The following is a 20,858-nucleotide window of genomic DNA, read 5'->3' as shown; positions in this document are numbered from 1 at the left end:
CCCTAGGTTTGATGTGGGGGCCATAAAAGGGCCCCGCGGGGCAAACAATATATATTTTTTTTCGATTTGCGCGGGGGAGCGCCTGATACGCGCACCGCAGAGCGTATTGGGGAGCGTACCATGGGGGAAAAAAGAATGACACAGTTTTTAAAAAATTTAGCCTTTTTTTATAATTTGGAGGTAGTTCTAAAAAGAACTGTTTTTTTTCTTCTTTTTGTTGTTTTATATTTTTTTTAATGTTTTTTTGAACATTTTGTACTTTTTTTGGCTTTTATGAACAATTTTCTATATTTTTTGGTATTTTTATGGGGAGAAACAAAAAACAGGGAATTGTAAACGGCTCAACTGGAGCAAAAAAATCAGGGAAAAATTATTGTTTTTTGGGGCAATTGTGGTTGTCAACAGCACGGTTGATGACCTTTATGCTTTGCTCACCATAGGTGATGGTCTTACCACAAAATATACAAGTGATCTTGTATTGCCAAAACTGGGGTTGTATGTTTGGGACCATCTCCCTTGTCTCTGGTCCCGATGGAGTGGGTTGCTTTCTTTTGGAGGTGTTGGGTGAAGATTCGGGAGGGTTTGTGGCCAGTTCACGGATCTCTGCCGCAGCATAGTTGTTGGGATGCCTGCGCTGCATGTGGCGAATCATGGTGTTATTGCCAAAGGAGTATTTCTTGTTAGGGTTCCCCCTTGAAAGTTCAGTGCCACAGATTAGGCAAGTCACCTTTGGCGCATTCACCTTTTTGAGGCCAATTGGGATGGAAAAACAACTCCCATGCAATATTTTAGGAAAATATACATGCATCCCATTTTGCGAATTCCAAATTGCGATTCCCTATTTTTCGCAATTTGGAATTCGCAAAAGGCCGGGATGATGCATGTGCCCCCAAATGTTAGCAAAGTAAACAAATAATGCAATAAATCAGCTTTCCTAAAATAATAACTATATAATCCACAGCAAACTACTTAGGTGAGAGCTCACACCTCCTAATCATCACAACCTCGTTAAAAGTGCAGAGGAGATTGTATATCCTATATCTCTTGCTAAAAAATGTTTACAACTACAGTCTCCTGTCACATAATTTTAAGATAACAGAGTGCAAAATATCCTTTGCTCCCATCCCCTTACTACAAGAAGTTGCTCAGCCTCCCTGACTTACCTTATATTGAGAATGACATTGTTTAGTATGTTATATCTGTATTACTCATAAGATTGCATATCTTTAGTATAATACATTTTTCTTCTCATTTATTATTACATTGAGATTTCCAAGAATCAGATCTTTATATTTCTTAGTGTATTCTGTGTATCTCTTTGAAATAGAATATGTAATTTTAACATTTTTACCCATGTAATATTTGATGTTTAACTGTGCGAAGCATTGATGTTCATTTAATTTTCTTCAATCAACTTACTTTTGAAACTTACAAAAAAGTGCAGAGGAGTTTCTAATTTGTCTGTGTAACCAATAAACATTTGTTTGTTTAATTGACGAAACAGTTCATTCATCCCTCTGCAAATGGGTGGAATATTAACTGCAACCGTACCATATTGAGTTTCCTTTGGAGGAGATGAAGTGCAGAACTGTTGGGGATATTTGATTAATTAGTACATTTATCAAAAGCTGGAACATTGGTATTATCCAGAGACTCGTTAATGCTAAATTGCACATGATTATCAAAATGAGTTAATACATTGATATTATGTTGCTTTTGGGATATGGGAGAAGGTGGAAGGATTAAGTTATTGGCAAATAAGTAGTAAGGTTGGAAGATGAAGAAGCAATAGGAGGGGGAAAACAGGAGAGGGGGAAAACAGCAGAAGAGGAATTAGGATGCAACTGAAGGAAAGACATAAAGGGGCCAAAAGATCAGAATTATTTAATTAGTCTTTAACAAATTCCTTGAGTATTGCAAGTTCTGAGACTTTATCTTCAATAAGAAGAAATACGAATTAATGTGTTAAAAAGAGGTTCTAGCAGTTAATAGACAACTAAGTAAATTGTCCACCATAGAGTGTGTAAAATTAGATTTTATTGAATATCAGACTTCATTGATGATTGATGAGGGGGTAGAACTTTACCATACACACAGGAAATCAGAGCATCACTCACCTCATGAATATCTGCATCTACTGTAAAGGAGGTATTGACAACATAAGGATTTATTCCAGATGTAACCCCAGAAACAACAATTGTCTCATCTTTTTGACACTAGCCTCTTGAGCAGGATCCTTAGGATGAACTTGTGTTGAGGAACTACACCACTCGATTTTGGCTAGTCTTTCATTTAAAGCTCCCGTGGCACGAGCCAGGAAGTTGTCAATAGAGGAGGAGTAAAGCCTTTCTTTTTGGGAGCATTGTCATCTGAGGCTTTCCTTTTGCCCGTGATAGCAATATATATAGCCACACATCTAAAACGAAGACAATACCTACAGCCTTGATGTCAAGAAACAGGTGAAAGAGAGAGGGCTCAACCCAGGCTTTTCAAGGCTCTGTTAGGTGCAGATGGGCCCAGTCTAGGCTCAGCCATAGTTCGGGTACAACCCGCACAGCAGAAAATGCAGCATGTCTTCATGGCAAACTGATGGACAAAGGCAATGCTCACCTTCTCTAACTTTGCCGAAAAGCTTCTAGATATTGTGGTCTTTAGAAATATCAAGCACATCCCCCCATACTAGGCATCCCAGCAAGCTTTTATGGCCAACAGATTGGAGGGAGGAGGAGCCTACTACCTCTGACTTCCCACAAAAGGTTTCTTGATCTGGTGATCCTTAGAAAGTTCAATGTGATTCTGTGGTTAGTCATATATTGTGAAGCAGAAAGAATTATGAGTTTTAAACATTCAGATGAATGTTACAGATTAATTATGAGTAGTATTAGGTCACTGGTGGAAGATACTTGCAGTACAGTCTTGAGTTACTACCGGAAGCACTGAAAGAAGTGAGCAAGTCTGAGCAAAACTAAGAGAAAGTGGGGCTTTTGAATGCAAGGCGACTGAAGGATGTAATCGATTCAGACGCATTAGTTAAGTCAGTACAAATAATTTCAAATTGACAGCGATAGTCAGTGAAAAAATGACAAATCTTCGATGGCAATAAGCAACATACAGAGCGGCAGTGCTGGAAGTGAGCCAACACTATAAAATCTTGCTGTAATGTTATCATTTGTTACATGAGTAAATAGTTTGTGTCAGGGTAAACTTACTGACAGAATGCAGAGGCGTCAAAAGGTTAAAATAAAAATACTACATGCATCTATGTGATTCTTAAGAAATTGATAAATGGCTTGCATTAATTGATCAATTGAAAATCTTAGTACAACATTGTGTACATGTGAATTGCATGCAGTACATTGTATTCCATGGGGTTATTAAAGAATTCCATATGGTAAAAAAGGTGGGGTTAAATGAATGGGACAAGGGATCGCTGTGCAATTTCAAGGTAGTATTGTTGATTTCACTATTTCATTTAAGCTACAGTCAAGTTAACTAGACTTTATGAACAAGGAAGATGTACATGTGTATCTAATCCTTGGTCACATTGGATAGTTCTTAGTGCTGAAGTCTGTAAAAGGACAGAATGCTCTCTTGAGAATCGGCAAGGAAATTAGTGTTCTCAGCTTCAGTTGGGGAATGTTCCAGTACATGGTGGGAGGAGATTTGATGTTGGCTAATTAGTGTCGGAAATGGCGCAAGTGTTTTTGGCTCTGTAGAGCACCTTAGAGTGGTCGAGATAGGCTACAACAGACCATGAACCAGTTTAAAAATAAGAGATAAAAATGTGCAATTTATTTTCAGGTTTGAGTCGATTCACTGGGCCTCATGACTGAAACAAAAGGTTGAAGTAGCATGAGAGAGGTTAAATAGTCTGCACATGGAAAAGCTAAGAATTTGTATGATACTGAGGTAAGAGGGATGTGGGAAACAAATGTGGGAGCTGCTAGTCTAGTTTATCTGGGGCTGTAGTAGGCTATTGATAGACCTGAAAAGAAGTTATGGCCTGATTTCTTTGCCACTGAAGGGGTAAAGGTGGGTGTAGATGGCCATTAAAAATATTGGCAAATGGGTGTAAAGGAGAACACCCTACTTTTGAGCAGATGGGGAGGAACCCAGATGTTCAAGAAGGAATGACATGAGTTTGTCAGGAGCTGATGGGACAGAATGTGAAGAATTAAAATAATCTGTGTTTTAGAGGAGTTTTGTTTATGGTATATTTTTTTAATTGGAATGTCCCCTGCAAGGTATACAGGCATGATCTCCTGCCCAGAGTGCCTGGCTGTATGTGTGTATGTCTGTTATCTTTATTCATTTTTCCCCCAGCATCACACTTATCCAAGTGTGTATACAGATTTCCAGGCCTGTACATGACTATGTGATGTCCATGACTTTTCCATTTACCTGGAGGTGTACATCCATCCTGCTCACATAGAGAATAGAGGAGTACTGTCCTTGTACTGGTCATAGTTCATAAAGTGGTGGTCACAGCATACCATGTTTTTAGAGATCGATAGTGTGACCAGACCATTTTGCCAATGTCACTGAAAATTGAGCCACCAGACTCCACTTGGGTAAAGTTCCATTTTTATGTGCATACCAATAACTGTCATCCTGCGTGTATATTGAGCATGTGTTTATATGTAGTGTAGGCGTACCACATGTGCAGTAGCAGGAACATGTCAATAAGAAGACCTGAATACTGATGCCAGAAAGATCCATTGTAAATGTCCCTGGATGGGCATAGTACAAGATGAAGGGTGATGGCAGCTATTCCAGATAGCTGAAGTGTATTGGAAGCATTCCTATTGCTGGAGGGTGGAGAACCAGACTGCGAAGTGAGGATGATAGAGACAGGAGTTTTCAGAATTCTATGATGACATTTAGTTTGTAAAGGGCTGTTGATTAGTTCTTCCTTAGCACTTCAATTTGCTTGATGAAAGGTGTCACAGCTAGGACTGCAGTTTATGCTGTAATGAGTGAGGATATTTTGAGGCCAGGCCTAATGCTCCTTAAGAGAAGCTATCACAACCGGTGCAAAAACCTCACACTTCATTGTCCTGTTGCTCTGCATGCTTCAATCTGGAGACAGCCTAGTGCTAGCTGCGGTGAGAAGTTTAATTCTACACAAAGGATGTGTATGAAGAGCTTCCTGAAAGGAATACTTGAATGAGAACCATCCTACAATAGTACAGAAGTTAGGGGAGAGGATGTAGCCTTAGGGCTAGAGCAGTCGACCTCGAAGCTGGGGAACCGGGTTCGAGTCTCGGCAACAACGCTCAACATCCTGTGATTCTGGGAAAATCACTTAATCTCCCTGTGCCTAACAAAAAAAAATGAATGTGTCCATTTGTAACGGAATTGTTGCTCATGTAAAGTGCTCTAATACCAGATGTGTCGGTCTAGTTTGTGATATATAAAACTCTTTTAATGTTAAGTGGGTCCCAATCCACCCATTTTCCTCATCTAATTTCAAGTTCTTGAAGTCTAAGGAAGGAGTGCTCAGTAGAGCACTCAAAGTACTTCTATGTGTTCAATGTTGGTAGCTACCCGACAGACAGTCTCTCAGAGGTAAGGAGATACCAGCTTTTGTCAGTCATTTCTGCTGCAATGGTTGAGGTACTGTCTGAGTGCCTGAAAGCCTGTCGGCCTGCTAAGGCATGGAAGGAGTCAGCCTAGGCCTGCAAAAGGAGTCACTGTGCAGGAGGAGAAGCCCCGTGTATCCCCGGGTCTGTGGGACATCCAAACCTACCTAAAAGCAAGTTACAAGAAACCTGTGCTGCACAGGGTCTCACTGGTAATTCATACTGGTTTCTATCAGGAACTATATTAAGCACCTCTTGGTTACCTCCCAGTTCAGTTGGGTCTTCATCTACGGTATTGAAGACAACAGCCCGATCAGCGCTACAACGTACTCTTCCAGTCTGGTTGAGGCTACATCTACCATGTGGGTGTCATCGGCCTCATCAGGGCTACTGCTTCCTGTTTTTGCCCCATCGGGCCTGCATCTGCCATCCTACCAGTTGGGTTGCAACTGTCTGACTTGACCAAGTGGGGCTGCATCTGCTGTGTGAATGACATAGACCCAACCAAGGCTGAATCTGTTGTTGTTATGGGTGTGGCCCAGTAAAAGGCCAGATCTGCTGTGGAGATGGATAGAGCTGCAGCCGCTCATGATGCATATGTTTTCCAGGTGCCTGTACATTTAAGTAGCTGCATTCACTGGCACCCAGCCGACACAACAGATAGTAAGCTTGATGTGGAAATATCACTGCCGGATTAATGCTAATGCCACAACTTATGGGGGCCAGCCATCTGGGCATCCCGCTGGGAATGATTGGTGTGAGGGGGCTCATATGAAGTAGCATCACAAGAGAGAAGTGCACTAGGTCACTGGCTTGTGTCCTAAGTCGAAATTTGTAGTATTGTGGGATTAAAAAGTATTTTCTTTTCCTAAAAGGCAACCACTGAGCTGGATATTGAAGTTATTGCATCTGTTGGTTGATTGTTGAGGTCTGAGCTTGTGTACCCCACAACACCTCCCTAAGACTGTACTTCCTCACCTTCACTGTCCTGAAAGCCAGATTTAGAAGGGGTTGTACTTGGCCCAGTTTGCAGATTCATAGTAGGTAATGTCCCACAAGACCAGTGGTAAACAACCTCAATCATCACAGTAGTCCCTATCTGCTTTGAACCCCCCTAACCGGGGTATGATAATATCTTAGTGTGATCCAATGACAAACGGCCTGAAGGTGATGATTCAAGCAGAAACGAGTGAAATGTATATTGAACAGTCCGGTGGTGGGAGTGCTGCCGAGCGGTGGGGCGGGAGAGGAGTAGGGTGGGGGGTAGTAAACTACGGCAAACGGCGGAACAGAGGTAAGTACACAAATAAATAAATAAAACAAATCTCATTGCGCGCGCTGCCTTGCTAAATGCGATACAGCTCGTGCAACGAAAAAATGATTTTTATTTATTTATTTGTTTACTTACCTTCATTGGGCCCTATTCCATAGTTTACTACCCCCCACCCTGCTCCACCCCGCCACTACTGATATTGAAAAGAAGAAACTGAGTGCACATGGTTAGGGAAGGACAGGGCGGTGGAAGAGACTTGAATACAGTGTATGATGAATCAGTTTACAATGTCTAAATAACCTTTAGGTTGTCTTCAAAGGAGTAAACCAAGCATAAATTGCAGCATTTAATTTGAAATCTGCTCTACCCACATCAAAAGGGACAGAGAGTTTATTAGAACACGATTGCTATCAGATTAACTTTCTCATTTAATTGGTGATATATGTGAATCAAATTAGAACATTTTTATATAAGGTATATTGTTTATATAGAAATATCCGTTTATGCTCTTTATAAATAAGTTAATCGTCTATATTATAATTTTAAGGTAATTGGTTAAATGTGCTATGGCCATAGACCACAACCATTTGCTGCATGGTTTGGCCACAGAAACAATAGCATAGGCAACATAATACAGCCTGCTCTTCAGGCCTCCTTCACTTTTGTAATTGATAGTAGCTCAGGCACATTTTGCACCAACACATAAGTGCAGGATCCTGAAGCTCGTTTTTCAGCAGCAGAACTGAAACTAGTATTGATACATTTGGTCAGGTAAGTTAACATATGGTGGTTATTTAAAAACTGGCTCCATACCCCTCGAATCTTGTTGGTCACCCACTCTAATTAGAAGGACTAAGTTGTCTCTGTCAGTGTTAACACTCCAGCTGGTGGCCTGTATTCCTCTGGGATGCCAGGTCACTGTGGCACTCACCCTGCTTTCATTAAGACTGGGCAGCCATCACTTATTTTTCCTGCCTAGGACAGACATGAAAGGCAAAGGTGGTCCTGTGCAGGCAAAGCAAACAAGGCTCTCCGTGCAGAAAGAAAACTCTCTGCATGTCAGGTTCAATACCTATTTGTTTTCAGAAAAAAAACACCCTCTTTGGGAGTTTATTTTCCGAAAACAAAAAAGCTTGCTGAGTGTATCTGTCAACCCTGGCACTTGTGCGACAAAGGTTCAGTACCTCTACTTAAGCCACCACAGGGGCTACTCCCTCGAACCCTCAAAGATTCCTGCCAGGGTCCAGAGGATCCCTAAGAATGGCAGGGCTTCCTTTGTCAGGGGAGCTGTGATCATAGTGTCCACTGACATGACAGCTGGGAGGTGGCATCTGCCAGGCTCTAAATAGGCCACTGGGTCTTTGTATTGAGAGATCCGTGATTTAAAGTTAGAATTTGAGTTGCTGGGATAAAGGTTTTGCTCTATCATGTTATTTTTTTGTGTTACAAATAGCTTGAATCATTCTGATTTTATAGTCAATTGTATAGCTAGGTTTTGATTACATAAGTCTTAATAAAGATTGAGTTGGCTAGCCCATCCCTAGCTTTCAAAAAATGGAAAGAAATCCCCCAACCTGCTTCCGGCATACCAACTTCCCTTTTTCTTCCAATGATCCAACTCCTAAATATCCCTTTTCTTTGACACCATTTTGAAATTGCAGCTTTTATTTATTGTTTGGGCATGATCGATACATTATATTTTCCTATTGATTATTATTGTGGTTGCTTTTCCTACCCAAGTACAAAATGCTTTTACTGTTCAAAATCAAATTCATTACATATAAATAATAAATACAGTCATCCTGTTATACCCATTACTGCTTGACTGTTCACCAGTTTTGCCTGTTTGACATAATTTCTAGTTGCTCTAATTATCTAAATTTCTACAATCAGGATGATGGTTTTGTCCTATAGTTTCTCCCTCAATTCACAACAGGGACAATTATTTCAAAAGGTGTGGCAGTTTGTGAAATATTCCCTGCACTTGCACACTGGAAATCCGTATAGCAGAATATGAAGTAGAAGGGAACGTAAGGGAATTCATCACCATTGATTATTCTGAGTCCAACTGAAATAGAATGAGATAGAACATTTTGAATAATGAAGAAGATTGTTTGTGTATAGTGAGATTGATTTTATTCTATGTTAAACTCCATTAATACAGAAAAAGAATAATATGTTGTATTTTAAAGTGAATCATTAAAGATCTATTAATCACATTTAATGAAGACATATACTTGAAGAGATTACCCACAATTAACTGAAATACAAGTACTGTTTTGTAATTTGTATTGTCCCTTAATGAACAAGAATCTCTTACGCATAATACATTTATGCCATAAGATCACCAGCAGATGACAAGTACACACATATGTAAATTTAGTGTTTGAGGAATCTGTATTAAAATGCTCAGGATTCACAAAAATGCAATAAAAATATATTTTCAGAGCAACTAATAAGTGGATCCCAGATTTAATTATGTACCGATATTTTTATCTGAATTGATTACTGGGTATGCCATTAACATCAAGCATAACACAGAAATATAAAAACACACATTTTCCCCAAAATTGTTACAGTCTTTTCCACAAAACATGTAACAAAATGAATTACCATTGCATTGTATAAAACAGAAAAGATGCAATATCAGTTGTCTTCCTTGGCGCTGACGGGAAATGTCTTCAACAAAATCAACCACACCTGCTCTCTGAAGACCTGAAATGTGTTCTGTCTCTGATTTATAATCAATTAGTCAATTAATATTTTCAATATTTATATGTCTGTCGTAACACCACAGCCAGAAGAAGTAAATTATGCTGATATTTTTATTAAGGGAGCAGGCCTTGCTTTACTCCAGTGTTGAGAACATGCCAACATTGGATGTAGCTTTTCACCATTAGTTTTGTATCCTACACAGATTAGAAAAGTCAGATTGTCTAAGCATCAAGGGTTTGATTCACATATCATATTGTAGGTAAGGAGCATGTTTGGCATGATTTCCCCTCAATTTGTGCCTGTTTTGTTGGACTACATGCACTTTACCCCTGCTAAAGAGTAGTAAAGTGCCTGTGCATTCCTTCTAAACATGTTTAATTTATCTTACCCCTATTGATATATTTACCTTGCCTACAAGTCCCTGGAACATGTTGCAGAAAATGCATTAATGGCCTGGAGCTAAAAGCCCCTGCAGCATCTATGGTGCAATCCACAGAGCTGCCCTGTAAACTTGGTCTCTGACCAAACCTGTGCAGCCTGACTGAAAAAGTCTAAAAACATGCTGTCAAACTTGTTAAAATAACACACACAGGTGGGAAACCCGGTTTTAAATATTCATGGCTCATCTGTAAGTCCAACTTGCTGCCCACAAGGTAGATGGCTTGATATTTAAAAGTGGAGCATGTGTGAAATTAAAGTTGGCATATTCCTCTAGTGACTAGCCCTAAAAAGGTACTTCTAATGACTGGGGTATTGCTGGATCCTGCAAAATGTCAAAGTACAGATCGTAAACTTTACATTGTAACTTTTGACAGGAAAGTGTTAGAAAGTTCACTCGGAGTCTATTTTTCATATATCAAATTACTTGATGAAGTCAGATTTTCATTAAATACGTGGGTAAATTAACTTTTAGGAAGTTAAACTACTCTTGGCTAAGACCATTAGCCTATATAGCATTAGCCTAAGACACATGGCCAATTAGTGCATCCCTGAAAATGAAGTGTAAAATCTGTTTCCACAGCAGAGAGAGCCTGGGTGTGGGGTGGTATTTGTCTTCACTTGAAGGAAGGACAGTTCGAATGGGCCTAGGAGCTTCACTAACCTGAAAGGGACCAAGGTGAGGCCTAGCCTTTCACTAGCAAATGTAATGAGAGACCTGAAGGATTGCAAGTTGTTGTTCCCAAAGCATACACTATCCAAGCTAACCCCAAACCCAGTGGAATGGAAGCTGCTCCAAACCAGCTTGAATTGAACACAGGAGATTGCTCATTTGCCTGGCCTCCTCTGTAGGTAGACACAAACGCTCTGCACAAGGGAGAAAGGCTTCCCCCATCTCGGATTTTAGGCATAAGGTCCCCCGTGGAATTGTTTATAGTAGTGTAAACAACAATTGTTGAAAAGACATTGGGCAGGATTACACTTGGGAATTTTACCTTCATTAGTTAGGGGGGATCCAGAGGCATCCACCCACTGGATAGTGCCTACCTTAAATAAGGCAGATCAAGGAACCTTCTTTAGAACACTTCCTTGAGATACGCAAGATCAGAAAAGGACTGCACTCTGCTTGTGGTAACCTGAGAGGAGTCCTGAAGGACTGAATCTGCCCCTTTTTCTATCCAGGACAAAGAAATGGACTCCAAGGCTCAGTGTACTGGCTTCTTATGTGGCCTCAGGGACACAAATATTTAAACACTGTGTCCTGAATTCCCAGTTGACCTGTCACAGCAGGTCTGCACTGGACCCTGCTCAAGGCCTTTGCTGGATCAAACCCTAAAGTTCTAAGAGCCTCTACTGAAGTCTTAGGTAAAAGAGCTGAGGAAAAATTAGTGCATCCCTGAAAGGTATGTGTCTTTGAAAAATTCTGACTTCCAGACTCCGGAGTACCAGGGCCAACCACTAGAGCTGATCCAGTGAAAGCTCAACTACACCGCTATAAAGAAACAGGTTTGTCACACTTGGAGCTTTTCCACCATAACAAATCTGTCTCAGCAGACCTTTAGCGTAAAGGTATCTGACTATCTAACCTCAAGGTGCTCTTCAGAGATACAACCTGCTACCTTGCCTGACTGGAAGAAAAGGACCTACATTTAAAAAACCGAGGGTCTGATTTAGATATCAGTGGACGAGTTACTCTATCACAACGGTGACAGATATATTGTCTCCTAAAATATAAATCCCATTATATCCTATCCGATTTATATATCAGCGGACGGGATATCCATCACTGTTGTGATGGAGTAATCTGACTTTCAGGATCTAAATCAGGCCCTAAGTCCCAAAGAGAAAATACCAGGCTGACAGTTGGGTCTCATCAGGTGGAAATTCAAATGCCTCTCACTCAGAGCTTTTTCCGGCTAAACCAATGACTTCAGCAGGACCACATCCAACAGATATCATACTTCACACCAACTTTGCTGGATTTAGCCTGCTGCCTTGCCCTGCTCGAAGACTTTTTCCTCCATTTTGCATACCAAGTCTTAAGGAAAAAGCCTTGACAGGTCTGGCCCAATTAGTGTCCATCAAAGTTGGCCTCATAGTTTATCTAAGTTACCAGTCTGCCAAAACTAAAGACTACCACTAGCACTTACTGTTTTTGTTGGACTCATTTCACTTAAAAATGCACAAAAATCATAAAATCAGGTTCAGCTTAGTGTATTAGTGTCAATTGGTATTATTTTGTTTATTGAATTCTACTCTATTTTTCTAAATTGGAGTGGGAGTTTTATTGTTTGGTGCTTTGACGTTATTAATGTTTTGATAATGTGTATACTGTACACATTGCCCTATGTTAAGCATGTCTGATCTGTGTCATAGCTAATGGGGGTTGACCTCAGGCTAATATGGTGATTTGGGGTTTGCATTGGCAAGTAGTGTTATTTATTCCTTATGTTAGACAACCACTCACCCCAAATAACAATACATTTCATACAGGAATCATAAATCTGAACCCGTAAATGTGTTCCTAAGCATGGGTGCGTAGTTGTGAAACTCTCTGTGTCCATCTGTGATTGGCACTGATTTCCAGGCACACACCACCTGCGAGTGGCATGTTATTGTCTTTAGAGTAGGCATTTCACCATTCAGAACGTTCAAGCTAGTAAAGGTCTGCGTTGTGGAAAGGCAGTGGTATCAATGTTGTAGGAAATCAGAATGTTAGACTAAGGGTAAGACAGGCTTCAGTCTTGCAAAACTTTGTGGCTGAGCTCTCATAGAGAAAAGCCATTTTAGCGACCATGTGCTCAATTCATAAAAGTAATCTGAGACAAAATCCTAACTTTACGATTTTCGGTATTCACAAAAGGCATTTATTAGTAGTAAAGTTAGGATTCATAACTTTACTACAACTAAACTGTGATAAAATCCGAACTTTATGATTTTCAGTATTCACAAAAGGTATTTGGTAGTAATAAAATTAGGATTTCTACTTTGGTAGATTAGAATTCTTACAACAGTCAATTTTCTTTTGTCTTCTCAGTTTCAAGCAACCCTCTGCTAAACAGTAATGATATCAGTTTATATAAGGTTACCCAGTGGTGATTGAGGACTCCGAATTCCTTTTGCAATTTCAGTTTTTCAACACAATGATCCAGTTTATGGTACCACAAGTTCACTTATTGCAAAAGTAAGCTCATAATATGTTATTCCTCAATTTTACAAAACGGTAGAACATGGCCTTATCTAGGTTACTCTCCCTCTCACATATCCTCCTAAAACCAACTTCCTCAGGCCCCTCTAGGGTCGAAGTAAAACACATCTCTAATATGTCCTTGCCTTTCTCTTCTATAGGAGTTGTTGTCCCGCTGCAGTTTGCTCGAAACTTGTAGTACTTTTGAGGAGGTAAAAGTGGCGGCTTCCTTTAGAAACCAATTGCCAACACTGAAACCCAGTTTTGGCTAGTGGCCAATTGTTGTGACAGAAGACAGCAACAGGTTGGCAGACCTGATCTAAACAGGGAGTTGATCTGAGGCAAACTTCCCTTGATAGGTAATTGCTGGGACTGAAGGAAATGACCGACAGAAAGCTTTTTGTTCTGAGAAAGCTTTAGCTCAGAAGGGGAACAGGTGTGAACAAAACCAATTGCTAGTGAACTGCAGTGTGTTGAGCCAGAGACAATAGATTTAAGCCTCGAATCCAAACTAAAATAAGAAATCTGTTGATTACGTGAACAGTATACATTGTGCTCAAAAATACTCAAAATGCAGACTGGCCTAGACAAACATTTGCAAAACAATCTAAAAAACTAAGGGCTTGATTTATATTTCGGCAGACAGGTTACTCCGTCACAATGGTGATGTATATCCCGTCTGCGGAAATATAAATCCCATAGGATATAACTGGATTTATATTGTAGCGGATGGGATAAATGTCACCATTGTGACCGAGTAACCCGTCTGCCGAAATCTAAAGCAGGGCCTAAATCTTAGAAGGACAAAAGATATTCTAAAAATAAGGAAGACCACGCACTTAAAGATCAAGTAAAAATATTATGCACTTTATTTGCCTTTAATTTTTTCTGCAAAGTTGGAAAAAGTCTGTAAACTTCATGCCCATGTTTTTTTCTCATTGGGTCTTCTCATAGGCAGGTAGAAAGGAGAAACAAGTGGGCACGTTGATATTCAAGGGGAGAAATAAGCATGAAGATATCATAGAGGGAAAATGGGAACATTCTCTGTTAGCGGCATGAGAGTGGGGGGATAATTCATGAAAATGAGAGGTGATTCAGCTAATGAGGTGAAGGTTTGGTAGGTGAGAGGGAATTCAGAAACGGTTTATAGAAAGTTTATTGAGAGGATGTGGCTTAACAGCTAGAGAGGCTGACTTTAAAGCTGGGGAACGAGGCTCGAGTCTGGTGGGAGGCTCAAACATCCTGTTATTCTGAGCGATTCACTAAATCTCCCTGTGCGTAAAAATGAATGTGTCCATCTGTAATGCAACTGGTACTCATGACAAACCGCTCGGATACTTTTGGGTCGCTAGAAATACTGCAAAAAAAAAAGCTGGGAAGTGTGGATGAGTCAAATTAAGAAAGTGTTCCTCAGTATCAGAGGAAGGAGTCGTGGAGATAGGGGATTTGAGTGGTTTCGGACTGGGACAAAACATGGGCCCAGGCATCAAACCAAAAGTGGCCCTCGTTAGCTAAAACAGTTGCCCGCATTTTCAAATCAGTCCAATTTTGAATGTGCTAAGACATAATGTATATGAGTATTTTGGAAATTATGGGAGACTGCAGGCATTTGTGATTTTATTAATATTAGGGAAATAAACAATAACAAAACCTGTCCCACTTAGCTATAAAACAGGCCCAGAAGATGCTAAAAAACGGTCCACACAATGATGGTTTAGACCAGCTCATTGGGCACTTCCTGATTGCCCAATAGGCAAGTTGGACCCTGAATTATAACTGACTTAGGTTGTTATACTGCAGTATCTCTCATATTTATAAAGAGTAAATCACATTTTATCAGGGCTTTCCACGTAGGCCTGCATTATAATTTTCCTGTTGTTGAAGATGAAGATAGAGAAGTTAGCCTTGATGAAGGCTAATGGGTAGGCAGATAGTTAGTGGTTCTTAGTTTTTAGAGTAATATTTAAAATGCTTTCAAAAAGTCAATTCTAGAAAGTTGCAACTCGCAAAAGTAAATGTACAACAGTTTCTCAGACACTGTTTGCGATTCCCAATGGGGTAGGAAATTACATGCTTCATTAATATTCATGAGGCAAGCGTAATTTGCGACCCCATTGGGAATGGCTAGCAATCCCAGGGATGGTGGCCTGCTGGGGTCTGCAGACCACCATGTCTGGCACTGCTTTTTAAATAAAGTTTTTTTTTTTTTAAAGCAGCCAATTTTTTCTTAAAAGAAAAGGGGATGCATTTATAAAAGAAAAGTGAAACTTTCCAGAGATGGAGTGAAGAGATATAGGGTCAAGGGTGAGTAAAGTTAAAGGGAAGGAAGGAAAGGAGGCGGAAGGGTGCGGAGGGCAATTTAACAATATAAGTTGATCTGTGTCAATATTATAGCTGATTTTCTATTTTTGAGACTCCAATTCATATTGCATCTACGTCAGTAAGGAAGCACATTACCTTGGATAGGACAGGCACAGCAAACTTATTACCTTACAGACAGTTCAGTAAATTTTAAGAGAGTTATACTAATGAGAAGAATTCAAACTGGTAAAATAGGACCAAACATCACAAAGCAAAAATCACCCAACAAATAATCTCTCAAAGAACCAACTAGGAAAACAAGTCTCTTTTGATAGCAAATAAAACATATCCCTTACATTTAGATGAAGCTGATTCGTCCAGTGGCCAATCACTTTATATTCAGCAGTTTTGTTGTTCATCTGGTACTGATAAATGTCGTAGCGCCCAGGAGCATCTCCATTTTCATTGTAAACGACAGGCGTGCCCGCACTCCCTGCAAACAGAGAAAAGCAGCATTACTAGAAGGTGGATGTGGCACCAGGCTGAGATTGAGTTCACTGTGAGCTCTGGAGAGAAAGGAAAAATAAGGTGCGATGTTTTAACCTCATAAAAGTAGCTGGAAGAATGCTACGAGATGTTGCCTTCCTGCAAGAACAATATACTTTTTTAATAAAATATAAGATTTTATGAAGCAGTCAGAAGATCTCAAAGACATCTCTCAATCCTGGAAGCAATGGTTCTTGTGCAAAAATGGCTCGGTTATGTCTAAAATGCAGCACTGATGTGACACTTCTGGAAAATGGCCACTTTATGGCTAAAATTCGGGGCTACTACAAGCTAGTAATTGTTAAGCGGAAAGATTAATTTACATGAAAATGAGCAAATCTCTTTGGGTATGTTCAATATGCTTACATTTAGTCTGTGGTCTGTTTCTGTAAAAGTGAGCGCAACAAAGTTCTCACAGGTCACACTTGAAACGTTTCTTATTCATATTTTTGTAAAACTTTTGTAAATTCTTCATGTGACCATGCAGAGTCCCTTCTGTATGCACAGTTTTACATAGAGTCTTATCATGAGTAAAGTGGTCCTGAGACCACTGTCCGTGCAGTGGCGGTCTGACTGCCGCAACCTCGGTGGTCCGACTGCCCAATACAAGTATAGCAGTCGGACCGCTACAAGCCTGCCCCCAGTGCCGGGATCCGGTGTCCCTCTGCGGTCAGGGAAGCTGGCTACAATGGCGGAAGTGCTCAGGCCGGCACTGCCGTGCATATTACGAGTTGACTTTTTGACAGCCTTTTCATTGTGGGGTTCCCGCTGGAAAGGCAGGAAAGGGGCCTCCAATAGGGCCCCCATGCGTTTTTGCTCGTTGGGCATTGTGGCTTTGGGCACACATTGTGCACCCCTATGCCTGCACTGTTGTGTGTGCACTGTGTGCCATGCACAACATGGTGCATAGTTACAGTGCATGCACAAGAGTGTAGGCACTGCAGTGAGGCAGGTTTGCCTTCAGGCTCACTTTGTGAGCTGAAGAATGCCACAGCAGCAAAACCATCACCGGCACACAGCCTGGCGTTCAACACAGAATAATGCAGTCAGAAACAGCAGGCGTGACGGTGTTTTCCCGACTACTACAATTGCGGTCCAGTTGTCAGACCACCAATCTTGTAAAGCAGAGATGAATGTAATTGCATTTGCGCAGTGGCATTTTCGTGAATGACACATATCAAATTTAAAATATTGTGTAACATGAATATTGCGTCAAACATATTGTCACTACAAAAATATCCAGGTACAAACTATTGATTGTAACTATATCGTTTTTATGTCTACTGTTTTTGTTTTTAAAACATTGTTGTATTTAATATTGTTTACTTTAATATTGTTTCAATCAAGCATGTATGGTGACATATTTAGATACAAACGCACTAACCAATGAAATCACACCACATATTCCCCATACACACATGGCATGTCTGGGGTCACCTGACCCAGGTTACGGACTCTTTATTTATTACAGATACTCCTCCTTCATTGGACTATGGCTTTGTTGTAGATGTTAAGCCTGTTGTAACAGGAGCAGCCTGAGATGAAACACGTGTTGGCAAGGGGCATACATAACTACAAGAAAATAAAAGAATCATTGAACCCATGACCTCAATTTTAGCTCTGTGCGTCTGGAGAACTTTGATGCATGAGTTTTCTGTGGGCTTCCTCTCCTGTGAGCAGATGTACTCAAATGAAAATATTTGAATGAGTAATCTGTTACAATCAATGATGTAGTCTTTTAGATTACAAAAGGAGTGTTTATTTGGTTTAGATCAGGTTATACCCCACCAGGAGCAGGATCATGCTTCTCAGCCCTTCTCAATCCAATTTACCCCTCATCCAAGCACACACAATCACAACATTCCAACCATCCAATGACCTCACTCACTTTCTGAGCCTAAGGGAACATCAAGACTATGGAGAGAATGCATAAGATAGCAAGAGGCCACAACCCATATCCCCAATATGAAACAACAAGAAATTCAGCAGGAACAAGGATGGCAACACATCCTCCCACAAAATGTCTAACAAATTCATAAATATCATCCCACCAAAGAAAACAGAAAATCGCAAACAACACTTTCTGCAATAACTGTAATAAATGCTCAACTGGAATGCAAGATGGTAAAATACAAAGGCAATCAATTCTTTCCCACAAATTCACAATGTAAGAGTGAGGATAACCCAGAAATTGAACACAACTACCCGTTTACCTCATAACACATATACTTTAATAGCACTAGCCCGTTACCCTCCGTAACACAACACTGAAACTTGACCTGGGCTTCCTCCACACTTTACTGCATTAAGGGGTTACCACATACCCCATCACCATACACCTAAACAGGGCCAGCATTTCACCTGCCCCTTACTGCACAGGGGTGAAAAAACCATATCCCCTTAACACTAGGCTAAAAACTGCTCCATCATCCTAACCCATAGGAATGGTGGTAATACCCACTGGGCTTAACACACTGTCCCTCCATCCTAAACCCCTTAGGCAGTATGGTCAAAAACCACACTTCACAAAAATGTCACTCAACCCACTTTCCTCCTTCTGCATATCAACAGTCACGAGCACCGGAGCGCTGTGCGCGCCCCCCGCACCCCACCACAGCGGGGGAATTAGCCCCGCAGCCTACGGGTTAAAATGCCATGGGCTGCCGGCTGTCTGATGTACATAGACACTGGTGAGACTACCAGGCATAATTTTTCAATACAGGCTTCAAACTCTTTTCCTTTGTAATCCACTTAGTTTCTTCTTCAGTTCCTCTAGTTTCTTCTTAGTTTCTCTAGTTTTTTTCTTAATTTCCAGTTCCTTATGCGGAGTTTCTTTTCCTCTAGTCGCCAGTGATACAATCAAGGATTGTGTCTTGCAGGTTACAAAAGGAGTAGGTTTATTAGGTTTAGATCAGGTTCAGGCCCGGACTGGCCGTTGAGGGCACCGGGCAATTCCCCGGTGGGCAGCATGGTTGGGGGCCGGTTTTGGGCTGCTCTGGCCGTTTTTGTTACATGGGCCGTTATGCTGCAAAAACGGCCCTGTAACAAAAACGGCCGAAAACCGGTCCTGTCACAGAGCGCGGTCGCACCTCTCCCACCTCCCCTCTCCTCCCGGAGGGGGGAGGGGGGCCGGCCGAGCACTTTGCCAGGGCCGGTTCTGGTTCCCAGTCCGGCCCTGATCAGGTTACCGGTAGATCATGTAAAGCCCCACCAGGAGCAGCATCCTGCTGCTCAGCCCTTCTCAATCCAACTGCACACTTATCCACACAAACACTCTAAACATTCCAAGCATCCAATGACCTCACTCACTGGCTGAGCAGCTAAGAGCATCAAGACAGTGGGGAGAATGCATAAAATAGCAAAAGGTCACCACATAATCCTTTTACAAGAGGGAAACCAATACTTGTGAATCTAAAAGTTATTTTACACTCTTAAAAGGTTGTTTTCAAATATACCCCAAAAGTATGCATACAAATGCGTCATTCCCTACACGGAGAAAGGAGCAGTGCGTGTTGCCATTGCTGAAATATTATCACCCTTTTTTAGATGTATTTTGTTAAGTGCTATGCAGTGGCATGTATCGCAAACCGCAACAAAGGTGCTTTTTCTATTCATATGCAGCTGACTTGTTTAAACTTCCTACTAATGGTCTTGGGTAGTGGACTTCAGGAGAGTCAAGTTAAATATCTGTCCCAAAACTCAGAGATAGTCTAGACAAGACTTGCTGTAACATCCCTCCACGTCTAGTGCTGTCTTTACTAGCCCCCTTCATTTTATTGGACTCACTCACAACCCCCAGAGCAGCCTTAGAGGTTTACACTTGGGATAATAGTCAATATCAAAAGCAGTAATTTGCACTCGCAAAACAAACATAAATCTATGGGTTCAGATTTACTGCTTTTTTATGATCAGGACAAAAGTAATTACCAAGGCACTATGTCCTACAAAATTCAATATTTTAAATTACAGGCAGCTACTTCCCACAATTCAAGCTCAAGTATTACAGGAATAGACTAGACATGTGCACTAGACAAATCCGTAGTCTGCGATGTTTGCCACGGACTCTTAGCTGCAGCATATATCTCGCGTGCTTAATTTGAGCCCGGGGTTTCGCGTCACTTCATCAACGCAGCACTTTTCATGAACACCAGTCAAGAACACATTTACTTATGGTAGGCAGTGGAGATTAAGTGATTTGCAAAGAATCACATGCTGTTAAGCTGAACGCCGAGACTCGAACCTGTTCCCCTGTTCCTAAATTGGCAGCTCTGGTCATTAGGCTACATCCTCTCCCCACTTTCATGGCTATAGTCGGTTTTGTGTTAGGCGGCGGTAACAAGAGAAATGGGCAGGTGCAAACCCCCTCCTGAAGAGAGTCCCTACACTCAATTTTTTAACAAATTTACCACAACTTGAAGAGTACTTGTTTTCTGTACAGTTGGATGGTGGTTTTCTACAAAGTTCAAGAAAATCGAATAATCATTCGTTTCAACAAGCGCGCGCTGTGTGAAACAATGTCTTCTAACCGGGATGTTTTTACCTCAAGTGCCACTAGCAAGGACGTGAAGACGTCGAAAAAGAACCACACACACACATCCTTCTAGTTCACCTTCTCACCTCGGTTCGTTTTGATCATTATTGTTATCAGAGAGCGAGAATATTACACAATCATTTCTTTTCTGAGCTGTTATTATTGTGTTAGAAGTGCACGCGGCAGATGGTTCAATACAGCGTTCCTTCTTTCCCAGCCTCCTCAAGGAGCCGAACTCACAAAGGAAAGGCTACAAAAAAACATTGATTGCCTGAGAGGCAGCGC

General features: G+C 41.0%; 1 protein-coding gene across 1 annotated transcript in view; it reads right to left on the bottom strand.

Moving 5' to 3' along the window:
- Window positions 1–20,858, bottom strand: part of LOC147750721 (metabotropic glutamate receptor 8-like) — a 2,581,536-nt gene that overhangs the window by 537,298 nt on the left and 2,023,380 nt on the right. The window contains exon 8 of the mRNA XM_086967414.1: window positions 15,853–15,989. Coding sequence (XP_086823540.1) covers window positions 15,853–15,989 — 137 coding nt within the window. The remainder of the gene's footprint in view (window positions 1–15,852; window positions 15,990–20,858) is intronic.

Source organism: Lissotriton vulgaris, chromosome 1_1 (genome assembly GCF_964263255.1).
Source record: "Lissotriton vulgaris chromosome 1_1, aLisVul1.2, whole genome shotgun sequence".
Taxonomy (NCBI): Eukaryota; Metazoa; Chordata; class Amphibia; order Caudata; family Salamandridae; genus Lissotriton; species Lissotriton vulgaris.
Note: the sequence above shows the minus strand (reverse complement) of the source record. Positions and strands in the feature narration are given on the sequence as shown.